This window comes from Scomber scombrus, chromosome 5 (genome assembly GCF_963691925.1).
Source record: "Scomber scombrus chromosome 5, fScoSco1.1, whole genome shotgun sequence".
Classification (NCBI taxonomy): Eukaryota; Metazoa; Chordata; class Actinopteri; order Scombriformes; family Scombridae; genus Scomber; species Scomber scombrus.
The window spans coordinates 11,118,445-11,129,870 of NC_084974.1; the positions used below are offsets into that span (position 1 = coordinate 11,118,445).

An 11,426-nucleotide genomic window follows, 5' to 3' on the forward strand; every position below is an offset into this window, starting at 1 on the left:
CATCTCCTTTTGTTTATAATGTGTATTGTTGTCATGCTGCCTTTGTGAAGCTCGTAAATTTGAACATTCCAGGCATTTCCAACTAGTTGCACATTTCTTACTTTTACTCGGAAGTACAGAAAAGCACAAATTGTACCCTGTAACACAATCAGATACTTTGTTACTTATTTATAACTCTGACCGCAGAATGAGTAGTTCATCATACATTTTTCTGATAACAACTCTGGCATCTCCAACTGCGCTTGAAGGCAGCACCAGCTGAGGTAAATAAGCCGTGCACTCTTCAGCTCAGTACAGGTGGAGACATGGCGCAGGTGTACTGCTGGGGGGACAGCTCCAGTGGACAGTTTGGACCTCAGTCTGCTCTCAGTCCCGTGTCCTGGTCAGTCCGATCTGTCATCACAGGCGTCTGCTGCGGGGAGAGACACACTTTATTCCTCACCAGGGATGGGGAAGTTTTATCCTGTGGGCACAACTCACAGGGACAACTTGGAAGACAGAGTGATAAAGATGAAAGGACACCAGGTAGGTAATGATGTGTTTCTTAAATAAAAGAAAAAAAGAAAAGGCAGCACCGTAGTCCACATTACAATAAATATCTGCTAATGTAATGTTAATTATGTTTTATATTTTTTTGAAGTTGAATTGTAGATATAATTAAAAACAACTAAAATAGCATAACTAACGTAACTAAAATAACGTTGGTGCAACATTTATACATTAGTTTTCTTTTTCCCTCATGACTCATGCCAAACTTACTGCATTATGTAACTTTGTTTGGTTCCTTTTCATTAATCTATCAATAGTTTCACTTTAGGCTGTGACTTTCCTTTCAGCTGTGAGCCTCACACGAATTTACAGCATCCATACAGTGTTTTATCATTGCCACACACACACACACACACACACACACACACACACACACACACACACACACATACACACACACACACACACACACACACACACACACACACACACACACACACACACAAACATACATATACAGTATACGCACACACATTATAACGCAGATTAATTAACTGAGGCTTGTTTCAGTTTCGTTTCTCTCTCGTGAGTCCAGGTTATGAAAGTTAACCAGAGTGCGTTGACTTCATGTGCAAGTGGGAAAGTTTGGCATTCAGGAGTTTGTTGTTCATCCCTGAATATGTCATCTGGATTAATACTGTGGAGTTGCATTCAGTATACTTAGCTTTGATGTTTAGTCGGTAAACTGCAGAATAAAGTGAGCACAGAAATTCTGATATTTTGCTCAAATATCGTCAGTAAAATGTAGGTGGAGTACTCTTTGTGCTGAACTGTGTAGCCTTTGTCTTTGTATTATTATATAGATCCTGTAGTGTACTATTGGATTTTGATTATTGATACAATTAAAAGCAGTTTAGTGCTGTAGCTGGAGCTCATTTAACTGCTTTATGTACTGGTGTTTGACAATAAACACATCATATTAAATGTGTACATGATATGGTTTGTTTAAAGGTAAAATAGTAATGTGCAAAGTAACTAATAAATATAGCTGTGAAATGAACTAAATAGAATATAGTATAATGAAGCATAATATGAAAATAGTCAGTCCCTCAAAATTGTACATAAGTACAGTATTTAATAGTATAAGTGAAGCTACTTAGTTGTTTTCCATCACAATAAACACCTTTTTTTGTCATGCTAAGGCTTATGTCTGTATTTTATTCATTATGACACATCTTTATCCAGTTATTGTACAGTATTGCATTTCATGTATTATGTCTTGATGTGTATTTTTAACCCATTATTTCCCGATTGACGTTCATGTGTTTGTGTGTGTTCCTCTGGCTGTCATCCTGTGTAAGGTCTTGTGCAGGGACTGGGTGAGGTGGTGATGGTGGCTTGTGGTCAGGACCACTCTCTGGTTGTATGTGCATCTGGATGCATGTACTCCTGGGGACAGGAAGAAAATGGCCAGCTAGGGATGTCACCGAATCAAATGCACAACAGTCACAGACCAAGGCAAGATCTCATTCTATAGATGTCCAAGATGGCTTAAACACATCTTATATCTCATCACATATCTTTTAAATTGCTTAACCTTTTATCATCTCATGTATTGTAAATAGCCCAAGTACTGTAATGTAATATAATGAATAGTGACTGAATTACATTAACTTGACTGCTTAGTCTATTTTATTAGCATTTATTATTTTTTATTCTTATCGTGTCATGTCTTGTCTTTTCTTAACATACAGTCAGGTGCCTTTGCCTATGGCAGTACCAGTGATTCAGGTTGCATGTGGAAACTCCCACTCCTTGGCTTTGACTAGAGGTAAGATCCTGAACACAGAGATAAGATCTGTCAGTATGTTTGCGTGAAACACTCTATAGTTTCACAGCTTGATGGTTTAATGTAATGGTGTGGTGAGTCAGAGCAGCTTATTTAATATCCCAACACTCACATTGCACCTGTGATCGTGTTTTGCTCACACATTTTTGTGAGCATAATCTCAAGATAAGAACAAGGTTTAAAAAAAAATGCACCACAGGTTCACTCGTGGATTACTAATAGAGCATATGGTCTGATTAGATTTATATAATGATCATAAATGTGTTTGCAGAGGACAACTCCTTCATATGCTAATGTGAAGCTCTTCATTAAAACTATTTGTAATGTACTGTGTGTGCAAATGAGTTTGCTGAATATGACAAATTGACAAACGCATTTCTGTATTGTTTCCCATTGTTTAGGAGGAGATGTCTTCTCGTGGGGTTTAAACAGTCACGGCCAGCTGGGTCTAGGGAAGGAGGTGTCAGTGCAGCACACTCCTGTCCTGGTGTGCGCTCTGAGCGGCGTAGCAGTAAAGCAGATATCAGCTGGAGCGACCCACACTCTGTTCCTCACACTCTCAGGCCTGGTGTACTGCTGCGGGGCCAATAAAGAGGGCCAACTTGGTCTCAACAGGGTTGATGAGAAGGGTATCTCATTCACAAACTCAGGCCTGTCTTGTTAGTAGTGTCTTGTTTGTTGAACTGTAGAGAGCGGTATTTTTAATCCCACGTATACTGAGCGTGCACACAATAAACATGATTCTGATTCTGGTTTTGATTCTCACAGCCAAAAAAATAAATCATGACTACTGCTATTTCAACACGTGTCAAAAAAAGTTAAATTAATAATTAGAAATATAATTAATATTAAAAATGGAACATCATTGTGTCACACAATGTACAATGTAGAACTTTTTAAGGGGACGAAAGGTATCTAAAATATTAAAAACTCATTATTGTTTTAAACTAAACATGGTGTTCCTTGTTTTTTCATTTCTTATCATCATTAACAGGTAGATTCAACGTCTGCATGGTACCTGCTCTCAGATCTCTGGGTGTCACCTTCATAAGTTGTGGAGAGGCTCACTCTGCCGTGTTAACAAAGGTACAAACTTTCAAACGAATTAATCTACGGTGCTACAACCTGCAGCTGTGTCTCTTTAGTTCATGTTATTGTGTGATGCTCTGATTCTTAGGAGGGCAAGGTTTTCACTTTTGGAGAGGGAACCCACGGTCAGCTTGGTCACAACTCTGCTGTTAATGAAGTGAGACCCAGACTAGTTGATGGTTTGGATGGACCCGCCTCACAGGTTGCATGTGGCAGGTAAACATGTAAACACCAAAACTGATACTGTTTCCTTAATTTGGCCATTTGTGAAATGACACAATCATAAGATGAAGTTTACAATAACTTTGTGGAATACTTTAATGTCATATTAAGTTTCTTATTAAAATAGTAAATTGGTTCTTTTTTTCTACAGGCGTCACACTCTGGTTTTAGGCTCCTCAGGCCAGCTGTGGGCTTTTGGCAGTGGGGTTAAAGGTCAAATTGGGACTGGACTTTCAGGGGGCAGTCTGAGTCCCACTCTTGTACAACTTCCATGGATCACTGACAGTGCAGCAGCCGTTCCCTCAGGTATGTATTTATGTATGAATGGGCAATGTGATGTTTAGCTGATTTTAATAAGGCAGGTTGGGGTGGATCTGTTTTCAGTGTTGTTTTCCTTCAAAATCTGTAATTATCTCATGAGATGCAGGGCACTTCCACAGTAGCAGTAACATGTTGGTCACTGGAAGAAGTTATTCAGTCAAAGGTGTTTATAATTCTTAGATGATCCTACAAAGTCCCACTGAGCACCTCTTACATAGAGGAGATCAGTGGAAGTTTGCAGCCAGTGGAGGACGTAGCTCTTTTGCTTGCATTTTCTAAAGTGGTGGTGAAAACATGCAGTACAACAGACATGATAGTGTGACTTTATTTTATATTTGAGTATATTGAATTTGACAACTCCTTTTTCATTCTTTTTTTAATGTTTCTGTCACATATTGGTTTATGTTAAACAGAAAAAGACATGCAGATACAAATGACAGATTTTAAATGACACATCTGTTTATTTTTTTCTTCCATTGAACAGGCTTGACAATATCTGCTGGGTGGAATACGAATTTCGCTTACCCCTCAGCAACTCAGGTAATATGAAGAACCATGTTTTTTATGTTTTTAATGATTTCCATAGAAATATACTAATGCCTAAACTGATAGTCACCTGGAGTGTCCCCATGCCTCAAAAGTTGAATTGAAGTCTAATTTCTGTCCTTTAAGAGCTTGGAGCGACATCAGCTAACTGGGCGGCTTGATGAGACAAAGCTGAAAAAATGGCTGTCAATGAAAGAAGGCAACGCAGAGGCAAAGAGGTCATCACTGTTTGTTATTGTACATATGTATATAATAAATATCACTCAATATCTGCAGGGTTTAGATGGCTCCCTCAATGCATTTCTCTCTTTATCCAACAGAGAAATCGCCTCAATGTTTCTCACAAGTTCAAGTCTTGTTGCAAGTTTTACAAAAGCAGAGTGAGTCCTTTTTTTTTTTTTTTGCCTGCTGCTTTTTTATGATGATAGTAGTTTACTTTGTTTTAATGCTCTGTTTTATTGTTGTTGTCAGTGGGCTCTCATCAGAAGCAGGTGACTTAACTGTGGACCTTGAAGCTGTGAGCCGAACTTTCGACCAGCTCCTGGCAATACCATGGATCAAAAAATCAGTTAAGAACATCCATTTAATGATTTTCACACATCATTCAGATTGTTCATGAAATGACTTGTAAATATTGCTGTGTTACCTCATGAATGTGTTTTCCATGCAGGTGAACCTCGCCCTCCTGATGGACTTGCTTGTTGCTTCGATGCATCAGCTAAAATCACCAGAAATCATCCTGATTCTGCTGACGTGCCCCCTTCTTCAAGAGGACTCTAACGCCATGACAGGGGCGTTGCCTTTGGCTATCGTCATAGAAAAAATGAGCGAGAAGACTCAGAAAACATTAAGTAAACAACAACTCCATCAAACTTTATTTCTTTAAACTCTTTTTGGAAACAACCTATCCAAACAAAAGCTGCAAACTATATACATCTAACTCTACTTTGCTCTTTAATAAGTTGTGTTCCTGATGCATGATCATACTGTAAGTTGTATTTTTTTTTGTGCAGGAAGCTTTTGGTCTTCCCTGACACCCTCCATATTGATGAAGCACATCTTAGTGTTCAAAAATGCCCTCGGCTTTATGCTAAGAAATGGCCTCTTGGTGACTCACAACCCAGGAGTCAAATTCCTGCTGGAAGCCCTCAAGCTACTCTACAAAGTCAGTACTATGTTTTTTTTAAAATTTCAAGTCCAAATCTATGAAATGTTTACCAGTTTGTAATCAAATATGAAAATTTAAAAAAAATCAAGACAAAAAAGCCCCAAAATACAGGCTTTTGAGTGAGTTGATAATATTGAATTTTTCAGAAATGTTCTTCCTTTTGAAGAAGAAATGTATGTATTTTCTTGAGCATAGGTCTGTCATTTTCTAACGGATATATGTTCAGTTATGTCACATGACAACTGAAAATACATCCATCTGTTTTATTCAATTGGCTCATTCTTTGGCTCATTCTTTAGCCTATAAATGTTGACTAATCATAAGTTACAAGAGCTCAAGGTGATGAAGTTGCATGTTGTCTGACCATCATTGTCCATTGATGGCCTGGCCTGATGGGGTATTAAGTAATGATTGTATTTATTTCTTACTGAATGAAAAACATTATATCTATGTACTGTAATGTTTATACTTTTTCACAGGCAAACAAAGCTGGAAAGTCCTACAAAGTCCCACTGAGCACCTTTTACGTAGAGGAGTTGAGTGGAAGTGTGCAGCCAGTGGAGGACGTAGCTCTTTGGCTTGCGTTTTCTAAAGTGGAGGTGAAAACATGCAGTACAACAGACATGACAGTGTGGTGATTCAGTGCTTTTAATTTTCTTTTTTTTGCTCACATTATTTCTTAAACTATCTATATCTTCTTTGAAGGACGACGACAACACACCCGCCATCTTCTGTCGCTACCCGTTCCTGTTCAATCTGGTTTGCAAGGTGGCGGTCTTTAACATCTTTGCACACATAATGAAGGTATAGTATGCACTGAGAAATAAAAATGTCATAAACATGAACTTCCATGTCCTTATTTCACTGTCTCATTATATTAAAGTATGCTTTACATGTAGTGGGGGATTTCTTGATGAAAAATAAGTTTTTTGTCATTACAGAAAGCGGAGCTTTTCGAGTTCGTTCAGGAACAGGCTTTTGTGAGGTCTGACCAATTGTTGGCAAAACCTCCACCCTCTGCTCCGGCCCCTGTCTTCCAGCTGACTCTGAGACGAACTCACCTGGTGGACGACACATTCAGACAGCTCAGTGCAGCAGATCATTGCGCCTTCAAAAGGGAGCTTTTGGTAAGTATGTCATTAAGATTTTGAGAGTTCAAGTGTTCAGGAGCTAAATGTTGTTATTGTGCAGTATATTCTATTCTATTCAGTTCATAAGAGAGACATAAAGTCACTTTCTTCCTGTGAAGTCATAAGGCGAAATTACCAAATAAAGTAAAAAATTAAAGGTAAAATTGGAGGTAACTGGACAGCAGGAATATGCATCAAAAACTGCAAGTACATACAAGTAACAATTACTAAATATGTTTTTTTACTGTAATAAAATAACTAAAATAATGTGAAATTTTATTGTCCAAAGTAGAAAGCTCGGCTTGTCGGTTATAGTAACTAAAGGATTGCATGAAGACGAGCTGTCACAGTTAGTCATTTTGAATTTGTACGTGTCTGCTTGATGAGCTAGTCCAGACAGAAATGTAGAGTCACATCCAGTTTATGTAAAGAAGTTTATGATGTTTGTCAGCCACATCATGTCTTTATGGTGGAAATGTTAAGATGGACTTTTAGTTGGTGGGTGAGAAGAAATGTATTGACATATTTGCATAGCAGAGCCAAACACAAAATGTCAAACCTCTGAGCATTACATCGTTGTAAAGGTCTTTTACAATCTGAGTGGGTTCTAATTCAGTTTATTCTCACAGCTCCAGCAAGGTATTAAAAAAAATATGTTTCTATTTATCCTAGGTCATATTTTCAGATGACAGGAAGGTGTCGAATGTCAACAAAAAGGACTTCTTCCTCCACCTGTTTAACAACCTGATGGATCCCAAGTCTGACATGTTCATCTACAACGAGAGCAAGACTCTGGCCTGGTTCCCTGCCAGGGTAAGACTCGCTAATTAAAGAGAATTAACCTGTTTCTGCCATTGTTTCTCTGTTGAAGTACTTCTATACGCAGCCTGACACTATTCAATTAGGTTATTTGTGGCTACAAATGATTTTAACATATATAAATATAATGTACATGCATGCTGATTACTGTAAAACTGCAGGCTGTAATCAGATGTGAAGAAAAAAATGTTTTAACACACATTAATGAATGTAACATTTTACAGTTTTTTACCCTGATCCAAAACAGCTGGAGATGTGGTCAAAGTTAAAGAAAAACATATTTGTATATATTTGACTTCATCATCCTTCATAAAAACGTAGACAGTTATTAACTAATACTAAACCATTATTATTAATTTGTCCCCAAGCCAAAAGTTGAGGTGAAGCATTATTTCCTGTTTGGAGTCCTGTGTGGTCTGGCTCTCTACAACTACAACATCATCCACCTGGGCTTCCCGCTGGTTCTCTTCAAGAAGCTGTGCAGTGTCAAACCTTCACTGGATGACCTGAAGGAGTTTGATCCTGTAGTGGGAGAGTAAGATGGGTTCAAAAATGCACCACAGACCTGGTTTGCAGTTTGTATTTGCATGTACTGTGGCTATGTAAGAAGGAATCACTGCACACAATACTGTAAAAGGAGAGAAAGAAAGAAGAAATAGGAATTACCTGTATTACAAACATGGAAATATTTTAGCTACTTTTTAAAGAAAGTGAGGAAATGATTGGTTTGGTTGATGTTATTTAAATCTACAGCTATTCTTATGTCACCAAATGTTATATCTCATGCCTCAAGTAGACTGGAAATAATGACAAATTGTGGCGCTTACCATGCAGTTATGGATAAAAATACTTCAAATGTTGCATGTGAAGTGTTACCCAACCTCTTTGGCTCCTTGAAACAAAGCCTATGTCTCACCATGTAGAGAGGTTTTACCTGATTATCTATTTGAGGTCTTTTAATAATCCACAACAAAAACAAACCTGAACCTATCTCCTATCATAAAGAGGCAGAGGTCTGATCTAGTCTGTTTTCAAATGTTTGTCTTCAGGAGTATGCGCTGCATATTAGAGGACTACACTCCTGATGTACTTGCCGAGATGGAGACTCCTTTCACTGTAGGTTAACTGATCTCTCAATAATTACAGATGGGATCACTCCCAGTGTTATTCCATCTCTAATGCAAATGTGTGTTGCTGCAGTATTCCAGTCTCAATATAGTTATTATTCTTTACAGGTGCATTGGACCGGTGAAGAAGTTGAGCTTGATCCAAAAGAACCTGGAAAACTGGTCACAGATTCAAACAAGTATGTTCATGAAGAGAAACTACAGTATATGTAACAATCTGCACAACACTTAACCCAAAATTACCACTCCTCATGTTGGCTTAATCCTGCTGTTGCTGCCATCTAGCTGTTGAAAGTTCTTTAAGTGGGTGCATGCCCTGCAACCATTTCAAATATGTAACATTACATCACTCTGGGGAGGATACTGCATGTTACCTTTTAAAATCCCTGCTTGAATACATGCAGATACTACTCCACACCTTGGAGTTACTCTTGGATTACATGATGAACATTAAATACAAACTTAAAAGAAAGGACATACTGTGATACTGTTCATTGCAGTGGTGTAGACGACAGACTTGATTGGAGCAACTTTTTTTTTAATAGGAAAGAGTTTGTAGCGGCCTTTGTCAACTATGCCTTCAACAAATCGGTGGAGCGAGTGTTCGAAGAGTTCAAGAGAGGGTTCTTCAAGGTGTGCGACATGGACGTGGTAGATTTCTTCCAGCCAGAGGAGCTGCAAGCAGTGATGGTGGGACAAGAAAACTACGACTGGGAAGTGTTCAAACAGGTCAGCTGAAAAGTGCAAGAGGTTTTGACTTCTGAACTTTGAAGAAAGCGAAGAATTTAATGAGGATAAAAGAGTACAATCTGCAATTAAGTAGATCTCCACACAAATCAATAAAATCCTGTGCTCTGCCATTACACACAGATGCTCAGAATGGAGATAGTTAGACAAACGATAAAAAAGAACATATTACACCAAATAAGATTTAATATATGCACATATAAATCCGATTTGATCAGGAACTCATTTGAAACTTTTTGTTTGTGTGCTTGTAGTGAAGTCATCCAGGACTTTTAAATCATCTTCCTTTTTTGTTTTCTTGTTTGATTTGATCTGACAGCACAGCTCGAGAATGAATTGCATATTGGTGATTTCACATACAGTAGTTTTACTATATTAGATTTATAGCTTATAGCAAACTGTATCACCCCACAATCAACCAAACAACTTAATGACTTAATGCTAGGTGATGGGTTAACTACCCATAAAAAGTTAAACTGATTATTATACTGCACAAATATGAACTGAAATCAAATTTAAAACTTGGTATGCTTTGGAAATTGTTATGCAGCAATTATAAATTATGTACTGGGAAAACCACGAGCGTGAACCTATAATTAAGAAACCTCGTTAGATTTCTGTTTACATTTCTTACTTTTTATTTTTCCAATTAGAACACAGTTTACGAAGGAGAGTACCACGCTGCACATTCAAACATCCTGACCTTCTGGGAGGTGTTTGAGAAACTGACAGCAGAGGAAAAGAAAAAATTCCTGTGTAAGTATTATTATATCAGGAGAGAGAAAACAATCTTTATCTTTAATTAATCAAAGATGCTTCCATTTATCACTTCCATCAGATCATTTAACACGATCTCTTCCTTGCTTTCGTCAGTGTTCCTCACAGGTTCTGATCGTGTACCTTTCCTCGGGATGGAGAGCATCAAGATGAGAGTCGCCGCGTTGCCCGATTCCTCTGAAATCCACTTCCCAGAATCCCTCACCTGCCATTGCCTTTTATTACTTCCCATCTACAAGAGATACCCAGTGGAGAGAACAATGCATGAGAGGCTTCTTCACGCTATTCATCACAACAGAGGCTTCTCGAAGAAACGAGACATTACAGGCTGAGGAAGCAAGGGCTATGTTAAAAACAGTCCTTCTTATTTTCTGTTAGTTTTGGACTATTTATCTGTACAATCTGCCACATATAATGTTTTCATTCCTTCTAAATATAGACTGTAGTTTAATGATACAAATTAAGTTATAACCAGGAGCTGGGCTGTAATAGAGTTAGCGTTCATTATAATTGCCTTCATTTGAATTCTTGTTGATTTATGTTTTTCACATTGAGATAAGTTTAGTGGTATTACATAACTATTAAAAAAGGTTTAGACTCTGTATTAACTCATATTTATTCGGATTTATTGATTCACAGACATAAAAATGCACAAGTAGAAAACATTAAAGACGAGTATATAAAACCTATAATCATGCATTAGAAAATTACTGTATCCAGAATCTTTTTTTTTTTTCTTTCTACTTTTACATTCACACTTCTGCAACACTGAGACAATAATGTCACTCACTGGCACTTTGTATCATGACATTCTCAGCTTTAAGTTTATATATACAAGCTTAAATCTTCAAATATGTTTGCGTCATTAAAGAAGGATAGCAATACTGAAATGTGTATAATTCAGGAAATTTATTTTATTCTGCCATTTGTAGCTGAATATCCTGTTGAATCAGTATTTTCTGGCTTGTAATTTATGTTGGAAATAAAATTATGTTTAAAACAAGTTTTGTTGTTCTCATTAAAGTACAGGATGAATTGGTTTGTTACACTCTGCAGTGGGCAGAACTTAAACTATGTACTTGTAGTTAATAGCAGGTATTATACCAACATTACATTTAAAACATGCAAACATTTCACTTAAC

At 37.5% G+C, this 11,426-nt stretch overlaps 1 protein-coding gene across 1 annotated transcript; it reads left to right on the plus strand.

The window, feature by feature from the left end:
- The first annotated feature begins 305 nt into the window (after positions 1–305).
- Positions 306–11,330, plus strand: LOC133980565 (probable E3 ubiquitin-protein ligase HERC6). The gene is made up of 23 exons (XM_062419324.1): positions 306–525; positions 1,851–2,007; positions 2,244–2,320; positions 2,740–2,967; positions 3,333–3,424; positions 3,516–3,643; positions 3,801–3,955; positions 4,455–4,510; positions 4,643–4,734; positions 4,837–4,896; positions 4,988–5,084; positions 5,187–5,367; positions 5,530–5,681; positions 6,164–6,283; positions 6,390–6,488; positions 6,626–6,811; positions 7,487–7,627; positions 8,002–8,168; positions 8,683–8,749; positions 8,869–8,939; positions 9,306–9,489; positions 10,161–10,263; positions 10,381–11,330. Exons 1-23 carry the CDS (start codon positions 306–308, stop codon positions 10,614–10,616), a joined length of 3,069 nt encoding a protein of 1,022 aa, XP_062275308.1. The 3' UTR covers positions 10,617–11,330.
- The last annotated feature ends 96 nt before the right edge of the window (positions 11,331–11,426 follow it).

Coding starts and splice junctions, on each gene's coding strand:
- LOC133980565 (XM_062419324.1), top strand. CDS start 306: ATGGCGCAGGTGTACTGCTGGGGGGACAGCTCCAGTGGACAGTTTGGA. Junction 4,897..4,987: donor GCAAGTTTTACAAAAGCAGA/GTGAGTCCTTTT, acceptor TGTTGTTGTCAG/TGGGCTCTCATCAGAAGCAG. Junction 8,940..9,305: donor CTGGTCACAGATTCAAACAA/GTATGTTCATGA, acceptor TTTTTTTAATAG/GAAAGAGTTTGTAGCGGCCT.